At 43.3% G+C, this 22,741-nt stretch overlaps 2 protein-coding genes across 3 annotated transcripts; one reads left to right on the top strand and one right to left on the bottom strand.

Annotated features, from left to right (window-relative positions):
• The first annotated feature begins 84 nt into the window (after positions 1-84).
• LOC135490948 (uncharacterized) lies at positions 85-12,274 on the top strand. Its single transcript, XM_064776533.1, has 10 exons — positions 85-411; positions 2,941-3,076; positions 3,307-3,460; positions 3,646-3,829; positions 4,196-4,276; positions 4,509-5,525; positions 5,876-6,471; positions 6,897-6,963; positions 7,344-7,407; positions 7,625-12,274. Exons 1-10 carry the CDS (start codon positions 361-363, stop codon positions 12,043-12,045), a joined length of 6,771 nt encoding a protein of 2,256 aa, XP_064632603.1. The 5' UTR covers positions 85-360; the 3' UTR covers positions 12,046-12,274.
• Positions 12,058-22,000, bottom strand: LOC135491387 (uncharacterized). Of its 2 annotated transcripts, none has more exons than XM_064777223.1 (19): positions 21,913-22,000; positions 21,382-21,675; positions 20,678-20,806; positions 20,314-20,457; positions 19,742-19,897; positions 19,351-19,476; positions 18,986-19,144; positions 18,537-18,704; positions 18,168-18,335; positions 17,783-18,015; positions 17,453-17,610; positions 16,846-16,997; positions 16,422-16,518; positions 15,934-16,096; positions 15,528-15,720; positions 14,804-15,044; positions 14,008-14,108; positions 13,308-13,553; positions 12,058-12,917 (listed from the first exon to the last, which is right to left on the bottom strand). In XM_064777223.1, the coding sequence occupies exons 1-19, from the start codon at positions 21,947-21,949 to the stop codon at positions 12,595-12,597; spliced, it is 3,288 nt and encodes a 1,095-aa protein (XP_064633293.1). In that variant the 5' UTR covers positions 21,950-22,000; the 3' UTR covers positions 12,058-12,594. The 2 variants fall into 2 exon arrangements, with proteins under 2 accessions (XP_064633293.1, XP_064633295.1); XM_064777225.1 differs by having other exon boundaries at positions 17,783-17,826.
• Positions 22,001-22,741: the final 741 nt, after the last annotated feature.

Here is a 22,741-nt window from a genome sequence, read left to right as displayed (position 1 = left end):
TGAAATTTTCCCATATTCCATCCATCATCATCTTGTTAATAAGTGATGTCTTGACAATGCTTAACTCTTTGACTGCCAAAGGACGTCGTTCGACGTTTTTGCTATAAATCACTTGACTGCCAAAGGACGTCGATCAACGTTTTTTTAGTTCAAGGTCTTATAGCAGATGGCGTGGCGATTTGAGCTCATAGAATCAATGTATGACTCATGTGGCATCAAGCAGACGATCGAAAGTGTGCGTAAGCATTACGAGGCGACGTCATTGGCCAAAAATGGCGGGCAGGAGAGGGAAAACTTTCACTGTGGAAGAAGTCGCTGAGATTTGCGCTGATTCTGGTTCGGAAAGCGATCCTTTTGGCGATGATTCAGACACTGAATATGATTGTGATGTTGAGGAAGGCCTTGATACAGGTGAGAGAGCTGTTGAGTCTGTTGATGGCGATTTTGGTGGCCCAGATGTTGACTCTGATAACGATAATGGTAGAGACAATGACTATGTGCCTGTGTATCAAAGTGACAGTGAAAGTGGCGATGCTCTCGGCAGTAATAGGCCTGATTTAGATATAGATATACATAGTGACGATGGTAGCACTGTTGATAATGAACCTTTACCAGGGCCTAGTACTACTACTAATGCAGCTAGGGGTCGTGGGGCTGTACGCCGTGGTGCTAGAATAAGGGCACGCCATGGCCATAGTCCAGCCCGCATGGACACTTCCGGGAGTGATGCAGGGAATGCCTCAGGTGATTCAGATAGTGATGGTGGGCCTCTAGCACCAGTTGCTACTCCTAGGGGACAGGGCAGGGGACGTAGACGAGGTAGAGGTCGACGAGGGAACCAAGGAAGGGGGAGAGGGGCCCAAGGTCAACAAAATCGAGGTAGAGGTCAACCAAATCATGCCCGGGGCCAACAGAATCGTGGAGGACCTGCAAGAGCCAGGAGAGGCAGAGGGAGACCACAAGTTCTTCCCCCTAATCCATTTGGGCCTGCTGGACGTCAGCCAGTGGTGCAGCCCTGTGACGGGAACCCTGGGCCTAGAGGGCCTGCACGCAACCTAGGGAATAACCCACTCGATCATTTCCGCCTGTTTTTTGATGACGATGTCTTGGAAGGTATCGTAAATGAAACAAACAGGTATGCAGATCAATACTTCACTGGTCTGAATGCTATTCCCTCCCCTCATTCACGAGTTCGAAAGTGGGATGCTATGACTATGGATGAGTTGAAAAAACTACTCGGGTTGCTCATGCTGACTGGTATCACGAAAAAGCCTGAGTTATCTATGTTCTGGTCTACTGATGAAGTGCTCGCCACCCCATTCTTCAATAACACTATGTCTAGAAACAGGTTTCAGCTGTTGATGAAGTTCCTGCATTTCAACGATAATGCAGCGATGCCTGCTGACAACGCAGACAAGCTTTATAAAATAAGGCCTGTCCTGGACGCATTACTTCCTAAGTTTCGTGCTTATTACACTCCGAATGAGCACATATCCATAGACGAAGGTATGCTCCGTTGGAAAGGGAGGCTAGCATTCAGGGTTTATAACCCTATGAAACCAATCAAGTACGGTATAAAGAGTTACATCCTTGCAGACTCTCATACAGCGTACTGCTGGAACTTGCAGATCTATGATGGAACTCGAAACACACTTCGGGAGATAGTAATGGCTCTTTGTGGCAGACTACTGGGACACTTCTTCTCACTCTATATGGATAACTTTTATAATTCAGTTGCTCTGAGTGAAACATTACTTGATAGGAACACCTATGTTGTTGGTACACTGAGGAAAAACCGTGGAGAGCCACTGGAGATTCGTGAAGCTGGGACTCGTGGACACGCTCTTCAGAAAGGAGATACTATTGCCAGAGACAATGGACGTTGCCTTATAATGGCTTGGCAGGACAATCGAACTGTGAGAGTTATAAGTACAAAGCATGACAATGCAATGAGAGAAATTCAGATCAGGGGAAGGGGTGGCGCTCGTACCAATGTGAACAAACCTGTGTGTGTCATAGATTATAATGAGAATATGAATGGGGTTGACCGCATTGACCAGATGCTTTCGTACTACCCCTCTGTGAGAAAAACAATCAAGTGGACCAAGAAACTTGTATTATATTTGTTAGAACTGTCCTTACACAATGCCCATGTCATTTACAATGACAATAACCCAAATGACAAGTTGTCATTACTGGACTTTCAGCTATCAATAATCAAAGAATTATGCAAAACTGATGAGGAAATGCCGTCCAGCTCAGATGATGAGAACCCCCCTCCAGCACCCCAACCACCCCGTAGAGCACCCATTCATGACCCCCAAGGTAGGCTCATTGGTGGGTTTAAAGTCCACAAGAAGGCTATGTTCCCTGCTGGGGAGGGAAAGAAGCATAAGCAGAAGAAATGTAGAGTATGTCAAAAAAAGGGAAAAAGGCGCGATTCTCGCTACTTTTGTGTAAAGTGCAAAGTTACCCTTTGTCCAGATGAATGTTTCAATGTATACCACTCAGAAAGAAAGTATTATTGAATTGTTTCATGAAGAGGAAGCATAGACAAAGAAAATAAGACATGTTTCATTGGTATATCTTCTTTATTTCTATTTCATTTTTATTTCACAAAAATGGTCAAAATACAGCAATTCCTGGCAAACTAGGGGTATTTATCGAAAAAATATCTGGCAGTGAAAGAGTTAATGGCAAGCAAGATAAGCATGAATATTAAACTTTAACTATACCAAGCTGCACTTCGTAATTATGTATGTAAAAGTAAAGGTAGATATCATGATGATCAGCAGCAGCAGTCGTGTCATGACTCGGCGTCACTGTTTCATCAGGTCATCACATGGACACATTGCATGATTGTGACATTGTCATTGACATGTAGGACAGTGCTGAAAAAATGCAAAGCTACTTCGTTTTTCATTTATTCCTTCTTTCTAGGAGTTCTTTGAGAAGAGAAAATACATCAGTAAAGTGAGACGTGCCCAACCATATTCATCCCCAACAAGAAAAGGGGTCAGTCTCGATCTTCAGTTCATTCAAACTGTTGAGAGGACTCATGGACCACAGAACCGAGGTACAAAAAGACAGTTGACAGGCTGCAGTGCTATGACCTGCCATTAGTGGATAGTGTCTTCCACTCATTTGAAGCTATGTAGTTACCAGTTGGTTGTGACATGTGGTGGAAAGTTGATTATGATTGTAACTGTCATATTAGTTCTTGCTGTCCCTAATTTTACAACTGACCAGATCAGAACAGAATGCATGCTAGACCCATAATGAAATCGTCTGTCTTCTATTTTGCAGTTTCCTCTACTGTTGTAAGGAAACCTGTTGTTGTTGATTTGGAGGGGCATGCCTCAATACCAAGACCTCCAAGAAGACAGGAAAATCTTGAACTGCCAAACATGTCTCCAGTCAAAACTGTTTCAGTGTTGCAGCTTGCTTCTGCAACTGAGAGGTAGGTTACGATGAGAGATGTATTTTACTTTTCTGTAGGGAATTTTGTGCAGAATTGTTCCCTGCAAATGTAGCTCATTCTGTCTTCACATGAGCCTTTCCTCATAGAATACCTGCTTCTTGTTAGTTCTTGATAGCCATCAGATTATGCCTATGGAATTTTGTGATGCTCACATTGTTTTGCAGATTAAATGCCAATGGGTCCCAATGTGCACACAGGGAAATTGACAACAAGTTATACAGAGCATGGGAACCTGGAGACAACTATCACATGAAGGAAAGTAAACTAAAACATTCTGGATCCCTCATCTCAAGCCATGGACCAGTAGTTTACAGAACTCCACATTCAACAGAAAGCCTTGGAACCAAGGTATACAGCATTGAATTTTTTAGCCATGCTGGCTTGGACTTCGAACACTGTCACAATAAAGACAGATGAATATCATGAGTATTGTCACGTCACAGAAACAGCAGTTTGACTATTTGGGGACAATGTCACAACTGACCTTGGTCTCCGTCACTGGCAAATTGACAATCTCACTCAATGTTACAATAAAGACTGGACATTGTCACAGGTAGTTAGTTGTGAAGCAGTTGTCTAACTACTATTACTTGCAATTGAGGACAAAATCACAACCAACTTTGGTCTCTGTCACAGGCAAAAGAAAAATTTGACTCACCGCTGCACACTGAGGTTCAACTTTGGGGGTCTAACATTCATTTTTATTATCGACAGATGAACAGGAATGGTCACATTTTCGATTCAGCTCCCAAGAGTTGTCAGCAGTTGCACTCTCTCTCAGATGTTGAATTGGAGGTAAGGCCTTTGTTTTACAACCACTCTCATTTTGAGACAGCGAAGGTTGTTCCTATGATAACATGGATTAGTAAGATACCGCAGGGTGAGATTTCCTCAGAACTTCTAATTTGAGATTTATTCAATGAAACAATTTTGGACCAAAATCAGTGTCCTTACAGTGACTGCGAGCGTCCGTACAGAGATGTCCGGTGTCTGTTCTAAAATACTTAATGTCTTTGTTCCATTTTAGACTCCATACCTCTACCTCAATAACGGTTCACAAGTTGGACTTTGTACAATCCAAGAGGAGGGTGCTCAATCAAAATCAGTTCACCCCAAGTCTTCCGGAATGGGGAGTTCAGAAGAAGATAGAAACAATGCTAAGCTAGGGAAAAGAGCGTTGTATACTGTGAGTGAAGACTTCCAAATGACGCCTTTGAAGAGATACCATGAGCCAACCAAGAAACATAAGGATCATCACCAAGGCTGTCATGAAGCAGTATTTGGAACCGAGAGAGCTTTGTTTGATCAATGGGATGGCTCAAGGAGAAGCTCGCATTTGAATTGGCAAAAGACGTCAGTCAGAGATGATGAGGATGACAATCGGTGTGCTGAAGACAACAAGAAGAAACTTCGGTCCGGGAATGTGAAGGGGGCAGGCAATGGGCATGAATGGGACAGGTTAAGGATTCATGAGAATTTGAACAAGAAGCACAGCAATCAAACCAAAAAGATGGAGAGTGAGCATTTGGGTGATGGTGAACATCCATTTGGGTTTAGGAGTGATTACCAAAGAGACAATAGACGCAAACACAATGTGATTGAGCGAGATGAGAGACAAGACTTATACCAAAATGATGAAGTCAAACCTGGCACCTGTGATAAGAGAGCCAAGAGAGAAAAAAGACATCGCTTTGATGAATATTATGAAAAGAGACGATCAAATTCTGGAGACATGAAGACTTGCAGTCAGGATTTCGATCAAGGTGTCAAAAGAATCAAAGATGACAGAAAGCCCAGAACTAGGACAGATTCCTTTCTCCCTAAGCAAAAGATGCAGAAACTGCTAACCTCTACCCCTGTACCAGATTCAAGAATTGATCTCACTCCTCTGGAAGAACTGATGGATGATACAGCTTTCAATAAGAAACATCCTCGACCACTCCATGACAATGTCATTGAAGACAAAGATGAGGGCCTTAATCAGGATTTAGGAATGAAAAGAGGAGTATGTCCTCCTGTAGTAAATAATAGCGTACTTGAAAGGGTAGGTCCAAAGTGTTTGATTCACTGAGCTGTGTTGTAGTGTCACATCTAATGTCACAACCAAACCTGTTTGTTCTTGTCTGGTCCAATGTCAAAATCCAGCACTGTGAAGTGTCATGTCATGTCACATCCAGTGTCACACCCAATGTTAAATCTACTCCTCACAGTCCTGTATTTGGCATGAAGCTGTAATGTAGCATCACATCCAGTGTCACACCCAATGTTAAATCTACTCCTCACAGTCCTGTATTTGGCATGAAGCTGTAATGTTGCATCACATCTAATGTCACAACCTAAGGTTCTATCTGAAATTGGCCTGAAACGTGTTGCAATATTGTTCATTTATTTTAGGAATCTTATGTTGAAGACACCTTGGCAATGCCAATCTACAAAGAAAGACTCTTCTCACTTCTTGGTATGTCGCAACCCACTACAGAACAAAGTGCATCACCATGGCTTCACGGTCAGAGAATTGATAATGTTCAGCACCCAGTTGAGAGGAGGACAAAACCCAAATCACATGGCAGCACAGATTTAAACAAGCAAGTGAGGACAAGTATAGAACAAAGCAAACTTGGCAGGAACAGAGAAGTTTGCCGACTTGAAAACTGTAGTGATAAAGCTACTCATTGCAGCAACGACAAAGGGAAAATTGCTTCAGACAACGACCTGAAATCTGAAAATTCATGTGAAGCATTTGCAGGAGATGAAACCAATCTGGTTTCAAAGGAAGTCTCAACAGAAGAGAAACTTGCTAAACCATTGATTGATCCTCGTGATCAGTGCACCTCCAAAGAGCCAGACAGGCCTTTTGGGTCAAATTCTTCCATCAAAGTTGTCTCTGAAGACCAAGGGCAGGTTGTTCGACATTCAGTGCTGGTGTATAACGCAGCGAAGAAGCTTGAAAGCGTGGAGATAGAATGCTCTTGGAATTCATCCAATGGAAGGTGAGCCTCCTAGACCATATTCCTGCAAGACCCATCTACCTACACTTAGCTGGGACAACAGGGGAGGGCATGGCAGAAGTGCCTGTATTTGGATAGATTGTGCCAGTAAGGCACTTGATCATAGCAAATCAGCCTTTTGGGAGACAATGACACATCTGTCTTTACCAACTGTATGCTGTACTTGCATTTCTGATCTATGTACTAATGCCTGATTGAACATTTAGGCAGTTTCAAAGATTATTCACATTGTACCAAGGAGTACCAAGTAGCTCCAATAGACCTGATAGAGTCAGCTCAGCAAAAAGAACTCCATTGTCCCGAGCAACTGGTTTTTGTTGAATTGTCTTTGCAACTGTCTCATTGATATGAGAGTTGTGCGATACTATGTATTATTATTGCCTGTCTGACAGCTTTGTTTTTTGTAGCCAAGGGAACAGGACAAAGAAATACAGAAAAGGACAACAGTCCTCAGCACAAGACGCACTGGATGAGGTGAGAAGGTTGTGATTAATTAGATTTATGCCCCTAAAATGTTGTTTTCTCTCAGCTCCTTCTGATCCGAAGACAGTATTTATAAAAAAGAAATGAGGGCAGTCTCCTCTCAATCAGGAATCCTTCCTGAAGACACCCGTCTCTCTATATATATATACAGGAGGACAATCTCCTTCAGGGCATTCAAAGACTGATTTCAGTACCAAGAGACGTCTCTTTAGGACAGTGCTCCTTTAGTTGTCCAAATGTTTTCTTCCCAGTGCAAAAAAAACAGAGAGATCAAGTTGTTTTAGACAGAAAATGTACATGTCATGTTGTCGAAGGACTGAAGGACTAAAGGAGCGTTTTATGATAACTATACAAAGATTCATCTCTTCCAGTTGTTGCAACTTGATGACATGTGTAATGATGCAGAGATGGATGAAGAGTTGAATTTGGAGGAACGTAAGAAGAAATCTTAATAGAGATAAAACGTTTTACTGTCCATTAGACCTTCTCTTCTGTTGTGGCACACAAAAGTGTCAAAAATATTCTCCTCCTTAACAAGTCCTTGCGAGGTGTGTTAATATCCTAGTTTTGTTTAAGGGTTGAAGAAAAACAAACTGATCGACCTTCTGGTTGTGACTTTGTCCTCGTTACACACATAGCTCTTATTTTGCAGAATTGGAAAGGGAAACAAAATGTGCTAAAGAATTTCAAGAACCTGAGACAGCTATTGATGAAAGAGTACTGACCTTCATGACATCTGTGCAAGCAACTGGCAAGGACGCCTCAGAATCTCTTCGTCATGATGAAAACTTTGTAAAGACTATTGATAAGTATATTCCGGTGGAATTAGGGAAGGATGCTGTTTTTCAAAATGATGTGAAAGATGTTGTTCCAAATAGTCAGATTTCCTCTCAGTTGACATTTGAGGCCATGCAGCTTGAGTATTATAGTAATTTGATGAAAATAACACCAGTTAAAAGGAAGTGTGTGCCACCAGGGTCCGACAGATCTGCTTCTACTGGTGAGAAGGTAAAACAGGAGCCTACTGGAGAGTCGGCCTTGCAACAAAAGTTTGACCAGCTCAACGTGTTTCAGGATACCTTCAATAAGGATGCGACACCGCGAAGTGATTGTGATAAGATTGAGTCATTTTCAAGTGTGCTAAAAAGTCCACAACCTGTTTTGATGACTCCACCAGAGAGTATTGTCAAAGAGACAGTTCCAGAAGCCGTTCCTGTCACAGTTCTGTCACCTGTCTGTGACGTCTCAACATCAGTCTGCTCTCTCTCAGACCCCATCCATGAAAAGTGTCCTTTTGACAAGAGTAGAATTTTGAATGTGTATAAGATTCCAGAATGCACCTCAAGCCCACCTTCCATAAAGGACAAGCAAGTGACGAGGGAGGATGAAATAAAGGCAGACATTCAGCTCAAGCATTTGATGATGCATGCCAAGGTAGAATATATTGAACAAACGCAAAAAGGCGCCAATGAATCTAAGTTGGAATCTCCATGTCGGCTACCCAAGCTAGAAACAACAGCATCTCCTTTAAAAAGATTTTCAGACATTGGCATAACATGTGACATTTTGTCTGACATTGATAAAGTGTCTCCAATGATGAAGGATGTTGGGGTCTCCTGCAACCTGCTGGTTGCTCCAGAATTTGAAAAGCGCACAAACACTGAACCTTGTGTTTCAGGCAGGTCTATCCAGACTGACGCATTGATCCTCTTTGATAGAAGTGCTAATACTGAAGCTGTGGTACTTGCAAGCTCATCAACTCAGGTGTCTCCTCTTGAAAGTAATGGACCAGCCAATTTGGCTTTGAAGGATGACGGCACTTACATCATCACAGCACTGAAGCCCTGCATGAATAATGCCTCAGAATCTCCAGGTCCACCACTTCCTCTGGCCTCTCAGGCTGAAGTGCTCTCTTCTAGTATTCCATTTGAGAACATCCCTGTTTCAGACTGGTCTACACAGAATGTGACTAAATTGCCGTTTGAGGACATCCTTGTCTCGGACCTGTCTACTCGGAATGTGACTAAATTGCCGTTTGACGATATCCTTTGCTCGGACCTGTCTGCTCAGAATGTGACGAAATTACCAAGTCAGGTAGATGCTTGCAATACGTCAGAAATTGAAGATGGAATGCTTTCCAAAAAGAACATTGAATTTTACTCTGATTTTGAGACACAGTTTGTGGAATTAGAAGACTCCACAGATCCACCTGTGGCGGATATAATGGATACGAAATTAGAAAACATGTCCGGTGAAACTACTGTGGTGCAAGGATGTCTTGGTATACCAACTGAAGAGACCAACAAAGATAATCCGCTGGATGATAGTGAGGTCGGTGATGGACTCCTTCGAGCTTGGGACACATTGGTTGACCCACCTGGGTCATCCAGTTTCAAAGATTTTAGGGTAGATGTCACAACCACGTCTAACCAAGAGAAAGACAACTGCTATAGGGTAGATTCGGATGAGTGTTCAATGGAGACAGGAGAAGAAAAAAAAGGAGGCCTTGATATGACAACCAAAGAAAGCAAAGAAGACAATGCACTGGATGATAGTGTGGCCGGTGATGGACTCTGTCAAGTTAGGGACACAACGGCAGATCCATCCAGTTCTGAAGATTTGATGTTAGATGTCGCAACCGCGTCTGATCAAGAGAAAGACAGCTACAATAGCGAAAATTTAGAGGAGTGTCTAATAGAGAAAGGAGAGACAGCCATTGCCACTTGTACCTGTCAGGAGTTGTCAGTGGTCACACCCAGTATGTCATCTAATATTGGCCAAAAATGCCCAGCAGATGAAGCGGTTGAACTCTCTTCTCAAACAGAAAGAGTCATAGATGTAGTCGTAGATCTAAAAAGATTTCATGATGAACAATTTTCTCACTGTCCCGAGAAGGACATGGTTGCTGAAAATCCTCAAAAGGTCGGATGTGCGGAAAACCACTGTCAACATCCCGTTGTAAGCATGAAAGACCAAACAATGGTTGTGAACGAAGAATTTGAGGACAGATCCATGTTGTCCACAGAATCTGATCATGAAGGGGACATCAACTCCACTCCTGTCTTCGAGGTTCCTGAATCATCTGATTTCCAAGAAACCGTGATAACTGAGACTCCTGTCTTTGGTGGTGATGCAAGCCCTGTGTTCGGGAGACTAGATATGACGGCTTTGAGGCCCGTCTCCAGAGAAGAGGAGGAACTACTTTTGAGTCCTGTCTTCAGAAAGGATGACGGGGAGTTATGTTTCAGTCCAGTGTACACAAAGAAGGAAGCATTTTTCAGTCCAGCCAAGGAGGAATCGTTCAGTCCATGCTCTAGAGAGGGGAGTAAGGAAACCTCAAGCGTTGTGTTGGAAACAGAGAAGGAAAACGAAGACACGACAAGCTCTAGTGATGATTCTGCTGTGACAGGAAGGACACAAACCAATGACAAGAGAAATCGGGATAACCAACGTGAGCCCAGTCATGACAGCTTGGTATCTGGTCTCATACATTTGAGAAATATCCCAAAAACGGAAGTACAAGAGTGTTATGGTTGTGACGATTTTAGTGGAGAATCCAAAAGTAATGTTGCTGAAGCAATGGTGATGGTTGACTCAAAGACAGAAGTTTCTCCAGGTGCGCTCTTTCAACAGCCTTTTGATATAAAGTCTGCAATTGGGATTTTAGACCAGAATATCAGTCATTGTCTGGAGTATGCTGATGAGAATGGACACAGAGATGAGGAACTTGAGGAAGTTGAGAGAGATTCAGCATTGAGCATGGCAGAATGTGAAAACTCAGTTGCTGGAAAAAGTGCAAGTACATATAGAGCAGAACGGCATTCAAGGATTAAAAAAAATAATTGTTCTGCACTTGCTGATAAAAGGAATGTTGAAGTTTTGTACGCAAGGAGTTCGTCCGATGAGGTCACTACACCAAGAAGTAAGCTGCGTTTGAAGAGATTTTCCATAGTTGCTGAAGGAGGTCAAAAGATGGGGAAAAAATCCAGTGTCTCTCCCAGAGGAGCAAAAGTCGTCAAAAAGTCATCAGAACAGAAAACAAAGAGACTGGGTCGGTCCTTTAGACTGTACTCGGGAGGAGCAATATTTGGTGAGGATCTTCCAGAAGTGAGTGATGCTCCAAAAGCTGCTGAGCCTGGGATGACGTGTGGTTGGTCTTTGAGACAGAATGATGAGTTAAAAGAAATCAGGAAAGAGATAGATAAAATCAGAGCCAAAAACAATGACAGTATTTGGCAAACTGAAAGACGTGATAGGTTTGCTGGGGTGACATTAAATGACACCAGCTTTGAAGTGAAAGTTCGCCGGGATGATATTCAAAATGATAGATGCTTCACCCCCTGTGGTGAGGAAAGGCGATGCAGTGATGAAGACAGAAACTGCATTGTTGGTGAAGATGGGACCAGGGATAAGGTAAGAAGCTGCAGTGTTGGTGGAGATGGGCCCAATAAGGATAACGTTAGTAGCTGCCGTGTTGGTGCAGATGTGAGCAGGGATGAAAACAGTTGCAGTCTTAGCCGGAATGAGGATAAAAGCTGCAGTGTTGATAAAGATGAGAATAGGCCAGACGGAAGAATTAGCTGTGTCGGTGAGGACAGAACCATTGAGGAGGGAAGAGCTTGTAAAATTGGTGAGGATGTGATCAAACACACCAGAGGTAAAGAAATACGGAGGAGCATTGATGGCGATGATACGAGTTGCAGCGTAGATGAAGAGGAGAGCTGGGTTGAGGACAGAGGTTGCGATATCGATGTGAAAATGGATGAGGGTGATGTGACGACGACATATGGTCCTACAGCGGCTAGAATCGGTTGTGACTATGATGAAAGCATTGAAACGAAACAGAAAAATCATAAATCTCCTTGGACAGAAGATGATGAGAGCAGTGTGGGTTCCGTCGATGATGGTGATAAAACTGAAACTGGCTGGGAACAGTCAGGTTTTGAGGGAGAATTTGAGGAATGGGGCATCATTGGAGTTGGGACACACAATACCGATTCCTCAGAGGGAATGCCCAGGTACAGACTCCGTTCCCAACTTCCTCAGCCGTCAAACACATGCTCTATGCATTAGGTCAACTCGGGATTGACTGTTTTTGCATTGAGTAATAAAATATCACTTTTGCAGTTACATGTACTAGTATTTGTGTAGACTTGTGACTATGATAGTGATTTTCCCAACATTGAGTTTGACACGTTTTTACATTGTCAATCGTCAGTTACCGCGTGATTCCTTCACATTTCTTGCGTTGTATGTAGTATGATGACGCACTATCATTGAGAAATACATGTATATTTGTTAACATTATATTTATATAATTTCAATAATTTGTTTCACTTACTAAAAAATGGGAAATGGGAAATCAGCTTCTCCCATCACCGTCATCTACATCCTGATGACACGTACTGAACGATAGGTACCGACTGACACGAATGAAACATCTGATTTTTATAGTAATCACGGCTGATGAGACACGACTTCTTATCAACCCAAAATGTCAGCCTAAATTACCAGCGTCTTTTTCATATGTTGCTACTCGGGGATACCGGCCAGGCCCTTACTTCCCACAATTTCGTCAGCCTCGGCGGACTACTACTCGGGCCCCATCAGTCAGTGGTTACATTATCGTGGCGTCATGATTACCTCCGTTCTCCCGGCTGGCCTTTCATAGGAGGAGACGCCAGATTTGCCTCCACCTCCACCAGACCCGGACTTCTTATTATAAAAGATAAAGTTCGTCACATGAGTGTTTGTCAGGTTGGGGCATCTACTGTTCTTGAGTGAACAGTAGCTCCCACTACCCTGCTTGACGTGTAAGAACGATTGGCAGTCCTGCCTGATGTTGCATTCATTTTTGCAACGGTCTGCTTTCATCGCTTGATTTATTCTCTTTATTTCGTTTCCTGGGCAGTCTCCGAAGCGTGCAGTATAGTCCACGCTGTTCTCTGTAAAAAAAACCCAGAAATGATATATTAAGTGGTTTCAGTAGAAGTTTTCCGTCCAGGCCACGTCGAAACAAGGGGTCCAAGTGGTTCAACGGGCTGAGGCTCGGTCTGCAGACTATCTGTGGTATCATTGAAAGACGGAATCCCCAACCAAGCAACCTCCTTCTCAGGGTAGATCTGTTTTTCAGTGTAACTGCCCGGATCTTCAGACGTCTGTGCTGCAAAATCCGGGTGCAAAGTAAATGTATATATGCGATCAGTGACTGTATAAGGTTACCAGTTACGACTGTGAGATGCCAAATTTTATCATAGTCAATACTACAAAAGCTCCCGTATTTGCATAACACTGTCACAGTATTCTTGAAATAAAATAAAACTTTGCCATCATACCTATTTTGGTGTAGGTGTGGTAGCGAGCATTGTTCGTTGAGGTTAATACAGCACACTTCTTCGTCTTGAGCCAGCAGTAGCTACTTTGGACATTTTGGACATTTTCTACCCACAAGAATGACTTGCAGTTGGCCATTTCATTGCAACGCCTCCAACATCCTAACGTCTTCGTATAATCGACTCGTTTTATATCGCCACCGGAGCAGTCTCCGTAGCGATGCATGTAACCGTCGTGTTGTGGGAAGCCTGGAATGATAGAATGACATCAACAGGGTTTAGTTGCACAAACGTCGTGAGCGCTAACGCTGGCAATACATTCTAATGATATCATCTTAGCCAAAGAAAATTGCATCACCTCGGGATGCAAAAAAGACACGTATGCCTAAAATCCGCCCAATTAAGATCGTATTCTCGCTTTCGCCGATTACATATGCCGAAAGTAAAATTGTTCGGAAGTTTCCAGATATGGCAGAAGCGTGTCAGGTTGTGAGAGACCAACCCTCTCCTGAACCTCGTAGTCTATACCCCCTTTTAAATCTAGACGATAAGATAAGATCCAAAAAGGCCTTCACAGAGAAACTACTTCTAGGGAAATTGCCAACTGCTGTTGTTACCGATAGCGGCGCATGAAATAGATCAGTTCTGTTACTTTATTACTAAAATGTAGTAAAAGTAAAAATAATCCATCTTGTGAACTTACCGGTACAAGCCACATACAGAGCACAAAAACACCAAACAAGAAGAAGCAACATAGCACTCATCAGAGGTTTCGTCATGGTGCAACTCCGTACTCGTTTCGATCTAGAGTAAAAGTGACTGACAATTTAGATGCTAACAGAGATGACCGGAGTCATCCTTTCAACTCCCGGTACTAATACAATAAAATCTGTTCACGTTGAAAAATCGGTAATTTTGTGTCATTTCAAGTGCCATGGGGGAAATTGGTCTAAATTAGACCAAGGGCAATTAGTTAACAATCATGACCAACCAAAGGTCACACTGTTCAACTCGGCAATGTGGGGTGCAAGCTGGCATTTGCAAAAGTGAAGCATGCCTGTGCAACGATGAAGGGTAATTTTGCCATCAAAGGAATTTGCAAATATGACAATGCGGATAAAGGCTAATTAAGTCTATCAACGTTGTAATCATGGAGACAGAACCAAAGACATGACTTGTTCATGCAAAATGTTTATTCAATTAGATACTCGAATACCAAGATATCTGGTATAATATGCAGCCATACCATGCCGATGCCGGGCCCCAAGATCCGTCATCTGGACATTATATATAGCAAGCTATCAATGTCATATTTTTCCGATACATGAGCCTGCAAACGTGAGATTTACAATGTCAAGGCTGTGGACTCGGAAAGGAAGAGTTCTGGGAATGGAATTAATGATTCTCAACTCTGAATAACTAACTCTGGTGATCTATAACTAAAGATTTTGTCCTTATAAATTTTTTTGTTTTGTTTTTATTATACTTGAGAACCGTACTGGTACCACAAATATGGGGCTGGGCTGGGTGTCTGTGCTTGCGCGTACAACATTCCCGTGGAGGATGCGCTATCTTGTCGTTTAGATGCCGTCGAATACCGCGTTTTTTCCAGCTGTCGCTTCCGCAGACGATACAAGATGGACGCAGCCACAGTCAGGGTGCTTGTGACGGAAAACCCAGCAATGATAGTCACAAACATTGTTACGTTCAGTCCGCATATTCCAAACATGCCCGGGCAGGCTGAAAAGAGAGGCGTATATCAGCTGAATATATCCACAGACTGAGGAGGACATCAAGAAAATTAGATTACTCAAGGTACTTAGATGCAAATGGACAACTACATTTACGTTCTTTATTATCATCTACCTCATACATCCGGTACTTGCATGGTTTCCAAACAAGTTTCTGGCATGATTACTGTGCCGACGCAGTTAAGCCAGTTGAGGGGCGCCTGCACAAATGCCATTTTTCCATGTAATGGGAGGATGTGTTACAGATGGGCCTCAACCGCTTCGACACCGTGTAATATGGATACATCGTGCACAGACCTTACAGCAATAAAGCGATCGGGTTCCCAAGTGAACGTTGAAAATAATGAACATATATAACATATATATCTCGGGGTATACTCTTATTCGTTACCCTGGTAAAGCTTTTACATCACCCTGGACGCAATTCCCATCAGCACCAGCGAACGGTTCCCCAAGACCTGATTCTACTTACTACGTTCCATAGTGTTCCTATCTTCATCAACACCGCTGTTTGACTGGTCTTCCATGAAGCCTTTGGGTCTAATATATATCCCTCCAGTGCTGACACCGGACTTGACGCCCCAGTCGTACTCCACGAGTTCCAGAATGTCCTGGTAGGATCGGATACGTCCACTCAGTGACCTTCGCTTCCGGTAGCAACTAACCTGTCAAATACGGTTCAGAAACGAGCTGGTTATGTGCATTTCAAATTTAAGAAGGTGGCAGAACTTGTTGCCATATTTCATACCGAATATGCGCCTTGGTGCCTCCTCTATACGATTGTAGATCTGATATTACCCCCAGTATATACTGAATATACAAAATAACTCCCAATGGCGACATAAAGGCGATCTGGCAAAACAAAAGTAAACACTTACCTCCGGACATTCGGATGGTTGCCTGCAAACCCTTATCGCACAATGGAAGAACACGTAACTGGAACCCTCAAATGACACACTCGGGAAGTACTCACTAAGAAGAGTCTGGTTAGGATCAGTTGGGTCCAGCTCAAATGACGGATCGCTTGATCCAATCGGGCATCTGCAATGCAGAGCAATATAATGCAGGCAAACCTTTCCCTAACAAATTAGTCATATTTACGAGGCAGTTTTGGAGATGGCTTGCGAATTTCAGGCAGGCCTAAGGCTACATCCCTATCTGGTGCCTTGTTTATTGCAGTCCTTGTGATTTTCAATGATCTTGTTTGGAAGTTACGGTCCTGTTTTGTATGGAAAACCAACATATCTTATGCCCAAGTTGGCCCTTTAACGTATCCGGGCCACCGCATGTGAACTGAACGAAGCCAGTCTGCACTTGCAGCAGCTACCAAAGGCGACGCTAAGAGATAGAATGGGCAAGCTCTTACCCGTCATTCAAAAGAAGTATCGTTTGAACAGCAGGGTCGTCAAGGTTAGGTCGATCGGCAGCGACACATGTCTCGACTGTAATCTTGGTATATGCATCTATAGGTAAGAATTAACAAAGGACAGTCTTTATCATAATTCGTGATCTACGGGAGAAATTTATATCATGCATGATCCGAGGCAAAACGATGGTAAATTTTCAAGGTACCGTTACTCTTGTACAATAGGCCGACATTCCCGTGGTAACTTTGCCTAAAAGGACAATAGGAGGAATATTAATGATTGCACGTTCATGAATCAACAGGATACAAAGTGTACGTTAAAGTGACCAAATGCTTCCAACACAGACTCTTATCTGCCTTTTGGCGTATAATTTGCAATTCTTAGCCAAGCTGGTACGTTTTACGAAGCTCCATGTTCACTCACCTGCGTCGTCTGTCATTTGGACAATTAACTGGACATCATCCCCCATCGTCAAGCCGGTTTCTTCAGCATCCCGACCAAACTTATCTTGCACGCTTATTTCCAGCTGGGCGGCAACAGCCACTCCCTCCGATGCATATTGCAGTCCGAGTTCGCTATAAAAAAGGGGATCCCGTACACCACAATTCATTCAGAATTTTTCTGGTGGATTACTGTGCGGCCTCATCGCGCGTTTGGAGGAAGGGTCGGTGTTGTGTGGGTGGCGGGGGCCGTTGAGTTAGGAATTGCTGGTAACCATTCCATTTAGCGATCCTGCTTTGGAAGACAGATGATATGATGGCCGAACAAGGGGTAAGAATACGAGAGCAGGAATAAAGGAAGCAAAGCGAGCCGCGGTCAGTGCAAAGCCTTCTGGAAGAGGGAAGAGAATATTTCAGGAGGTAAGGGATATTTCGAGGAAGAGACAGAAGGGCTATCAATCAGAAGATCTAAGTATCTCTCGGCTGTGACTCTATATAATTGGGGGAAATAGTTCAAGAGGACGAGAGCAGCAGCCAGGGTCTCGACTCTTCTGTTGGATAAATGAGGTGAAATTGCATTCCATACTCACCGGTCTTTCACCTTGACCCCACCTTCCCCGGCCTCGGCGCCAACTGTCTTATAGTATGTGCAGTATGCGCTAAACGTAAAATCACTCCAACCGAATATGCCCTGGCCAGTTTTACCCCTCTGAATCCGAACTTCGGTAGAGTATGTGGTGGACGCATCCTAAAATATGTAAAAAGAGGTAAACAGCAATATGTTAAAGAGAGAAATAGGCAGGAGCTTAGGATCATATTGGTGGCCATATACAGTTAGGGGGCAGGCTCGTGTTTGATTCAGCATTAATTTCTCGTACAAGCTTGATTATTTCCGATGTACTGCGAGATATTAAACTTACCAGACGTTCCATTTTCTTGACACCACACATTGGCAGCATTTCATCTTGCAATGAAAAAGTCAGTTCGTACATTCCGTTGACCTGATTAAACCAGCACTCGCCAGCGTCCTGCTTGTGGCGGATGAACACACTGCCTTCATCGTTTTGCAGTTCTGATAGCAATGAAGTGTATTTGGCTTTGTTCTGTGGCAAATATGTGATCTTCATGGAGTCTCCGAGGCAGGTTACGTTGACTACATGTAAGAAGATGATGGAAAAATGGATAATGAAAACTTGAATGATAATATTTCAAATGGATCAGAGGGAACTCGTAGAAACCAGTCATTTTGGACTGAAATCGTCGATATACATGTACATGTATAAAACGTTTTTTCTCTCAACCTACCGTGGTCAGTGTCGCAGTCGAACTTGGGATGAGCATGGCTACTGGAGGACTTGGTCTCTGGGCACATACAGTCGTCTCGAAGGTAATCACCGTTTATGTCCACGCAAACACCTCCTTGCCTAGCACACCACTTGCAGTTGGGATCGGTGAATTTGGAAATGACTTTCACTATAAGCCAACGAAAAGAAAACAGACAGCAGTCACTACTAAGGTTTAAATCACACGAGGGCGCTCTTTTGTACAATAGGGCTGTAAGAAAAATCCATCATTTTGTGCAAAGAAATATATAAATAAACAGATTTTGACGTCGTGGGTGTACTTCAATAACTAGCCACGGGCCTTCATGACCCAAGTACCAATGATACACACCACACTTTGCGTTGTAGTCCGGGTTGTATCTCTCTGGCACAGCCTGGTACGTCAGCTTGCACTGGCACTGGTGATGTTGAGACACCGCCTTTGCATGAATACACTGCGCGTTTGGAGAACGGCACACAGACTGAACCCCCTCAGAGTCGCACAATTTCCCCGGATCAACTGAAAAGAACAAAACAGAGGTGGATAGGATTCTCCATAAATACTAAAATTAGCAAAAGAGTTTGCCAAGATTGCTTTCAAACAATCTGGAACGCGGAGGTAGCCTTTTAACCGCATTTCAGCGGTAAAATTCATGAAATACCGGCTTTAATAGAAAATCTCCTCCCGTTCAACACATAAATCTTGACTCTGTAAGAACGGGGATGGGTGGGGGGGGGGGGGGGGGTAGAGACCCCTGGGCCCCTGATGTCTCCCCTTCTCTCACTTACCCATCTACGTACCTAACGAAACGTCACAACCTACGGTGAAGTCGGAGGGGTTGGTCGATTGCTTGTATGGTGGGCACGCGCATGTATCAGGGGACGAATCGCTGTTAGAATCATAGCATACTCCTCCGGACAACTTGCAGGATGAACAAGCAACATCTGATGACGGCGTTACTGAACAAAGAAATATAAAAAAAATCCAAGAAACGTAGCTATGTAGACAACCAGAGAGATCCGATATTTCAATAGGGAGGAAACACTGACAGAAAAACTTGTCGATCTTTCTTTCAGCGTTGCCAAAAAATGACGGGTAACACTCAGATGCGGAAACGCTCATTTAAACGTCACAGACCATTTCCCCAACTTGTGTAGATACTTACTACACGCTTCTGCGCTAAAGACAAACTCCTTTCCAACAGGACATTCGCATTCGCCATCCACACAGACACCATCAGTCATGCCGCTCTGGCAGTCAGCATCGGTTGAACAGCTCGATCCTGGCTCAACTGAAATTGGAAATAACTCCGCGAGGGGTATTGCTGCGAAATAAATGCGAAAGGAATGTCTACGAAACGGACTGTGAGGGAGGGTGACTAACGCCGGGGCATTGTATATACGGCATGATTTTTGTCTAGAACGACGACCGAGCTAGCTAGGTTGTCGAAAGCCTTTTTTGGGAACTGTCGGCATATCCCATACGAACCTCTCTAGTGGTCGAGTCCCATGGCAATATTGTACAAGTAATACATGTATGTCTAAAGCTATACTTACAGTGCTTGCAGTATTGCTGGCCCCAGTTATTGATGGCAATGTAGAAACCGGTATCACACTCGCACTCGTCGCTTGCTCCACATTTGGAGTGAGGTATCCCAACCTCACAGAAGGCGTCCGGGGATGGTTTGTGGGAACAAGGAGTGCCAGGCACAACTGGAAAAGAAATGACAATACGTATCGCACATCTTGCCGACATGATCCAATGCTGGTTCTGTAGCCCGACCTGCAGCTCTTCGTTAGGCCGTTACTTTGTTCAGCCACAACTGCAATTCTTGTGCGTTAGTTTTTTTTCTTGGATGGCAAATGTCAGATGCAAAAAACCTACATTGTAGCTGAAAGGTAAGGCGAGGTCCGGGGCCAATATTTCTCATCCACTTCGGAATACCGTGCCAGCAAGTATCGTGTATAATTGTATGATCTAAGACGGATTTCAGCCGATTAAAAAAAAATTACGCTTTTTTAGTCAAGGTCTTCGCCATGGTTTTTTAACTTGACAGAAAGCGCACTCGTTCAAATTTGCATGCCGGCTATCAAAATACAAAACTGTGACAACGTTTTCTTTTACTTACTCGGAATGCATGAGTGTGACGGACTATGTTGAAAGTATCCATCCATGCATACGCACGTGTTATCCGTATCACATTTGCTGTAGGCTAGGGAGTTTGGATCGGATCCATTGTTACAATCAATATGCAGCCCTGTGCAAGTCTTTACTGAAACAATCCGATTTACAATATTAATTAACGAGAGAAGGGGGCGGCTTTAAAGGTAGTCTATAGGCAGGAGCCAGGTAGGTCGTACATTTTTTCTCGGCTTCGGTCAAAGCAGAGGGTCCAAATTTTATGGCCTTTGAGCTATCATTATTTTGTCAAAATACATGTATATCGCCGGGCTTCTGAAGGATCGACAAATTCACTGGTGTTAGCTTAATACCTATAAATCTCTGCGTCGGTTCATCACAAAGTTCCCCCTGCCAACCGTACGTGCAGTAACATGCAGGATTTCCATCATCCATATAACAGGTCGCTGCATTCATGCATGGTGTTCCCGAGCAATGAGGCGCTGAAAATTGATTGAAAAAATGTGTGATTTTTGTCCAACGCGATTTCACTTGGGGACTTTCGGCAAGTTCAAAATGCATGCCCGTATTGCGTATCCGGCGCGTATCGCTGTTACGTAATATATGTCGTGTTTTCACATCTTGCACATTCCCGATGCGTGATATATAATATGCGATAGCGACACTGATTTACATGTAAATGATACTTGATTGACAAGTTACTTGAAAGTATCATTTCAGTTCACCTTTCAACACTGTACAGGCTGGGAAAATGTCATACGTAAATTCGATAGGGATATAATACGTAACACCGGCGTGAATTTTGTACTTAAGGGTTTGTTGTTGTAACATATGATGTAGCATCAAACAGTCATTCCAGGTTAGCAGAGGCACGGGGCCTCCCCCACAAGAGAAGGCCATATAGACTGATGCGATTTACAAGCATCTCAGCATCAAACAGGACAGGACTTTTTGTGATCCTTTCCCATGGGATTTTTTTTCTTTCTTTCTTGCGAAACCTGTCTTTGGTTCTGACTTATGGCAATGGGGTACTCTAAAAATTATGCCTTTTACTTACAATCCACGCAGTTCCGAAAATATGCCACTGCTCCTGGTAACACGATACTCGAAATGAAAGAGCCAGTAATGCTCGTCAATATCGTACACCCATCATTGTCCGGATTGAACGTGAACGCCGGGCAACTGTATCCTACCGTCTCGCAGGCTGCCTTGCAATCTGCCAACGTCGCCGCTTCAGCTTTGATTTCGAGTTGGCCAGCCTCAGATGCTTGAAAGGAAACGCCTTCTACTGGATCGTCCCAGTTACACACTGCCTGTATGCTTTCTGATGCAAAGGCAATCACAATTGCCACTGAAATGAGATTGAAAGTGATATCATAAAGATGTGCAGCAGACAGTAATGATGTAGATCTTAACCGTGTTACACTGGATCTTCTAGGGCGTAGTACGTATCCGGTTGTTCAGATTTATGCATGGCGTCTTCGATTACTCATGCCGCGCTTCCCCCTCACGGCTGTTGGAATTCTGCCACGGGAAGAACCCTAACCACATGTAAGCCATAATATGAATAATATTATTCGAAACTTACCCTCTATTGCGAGAGCTAAAACTTTGTTAATCGCCATCTTGTCAAACTCTCCAGCTCTAGATGTACCCACTCACAACAACTGTCACCGCACCAACTGAGCTTCCGAGAAAGCCTTCAGAAGGTTGGGCGTTGGGTGTGGTGACACTTGTATTCATTGAGAACTGATCGTAGGCCTACTTACGTAACATACGAAAGCAGACTCGAGGAGAAGAATCATATTTCATCTGAAGCTATCCGACAGAAATTGAAATGGACATAATTGACAATTCAGAGCAAGCAATAGACATATATCTGCACAGGTGCCGAAAAAAACTTGCGTAATCAATGTTGATAAGATTTCTTCAGATTTCATCAAGGATTGCATCAAATCGGCTAGGAGAATCTTGAAATAGATACACGAGACAAATAGATCGATCGCTTGAGATAATTAGCTCCAATCGATCGAGATGATAAGTCAGTCGATCGAGATAATATCGCGATCGATCGAGATGATAAATCCATCGGTCGAGATATTTCAGGAAAAAAAATCGTTCATGTTAAAAATAAATAATCATGTGATGTCCTTACCCAGCCACCGTACGATTATGTAGCTCCGACGGTTGGCGCTGAATCTAGTTAGCTACATTGTATATTTAATGCAGGATATCTATTTAGGCTTGTCATGATTAACATTTAGCGTTCGTCCGTGATTGGTGACTATAGCCTACATGCCCAAAATGTAAAAAAGTTCTTCCCGGTGAAACTGGTAGAACGGGAAATAATGTTTTCCTCTTATTTAACACAGCAAGATTTTGATTTCACCAATTTCGGTGTACGGTATTATGTTTTT

Source organism: Lineus longissimus, chromosome 7 (assembly GCF_910592395.1).
Source record: "Lineus longissimus chromosome 7, tnLinLong1.2, whole genome shotgun sequence".
In the NCBI taxonomy this organism is placed as follows: domain Eukaryota; kingdom Metazoa; phylum Nemertea; class Pilidiophora; order Heteronemertea; family Lineidae; genus Lineus; species Lineus longissimus.
The sequence above is the reverse complement of the archived record's forward strand: the minus strand, read 5'-3'. Positions and strand labels throughout refer to the sequence as shown.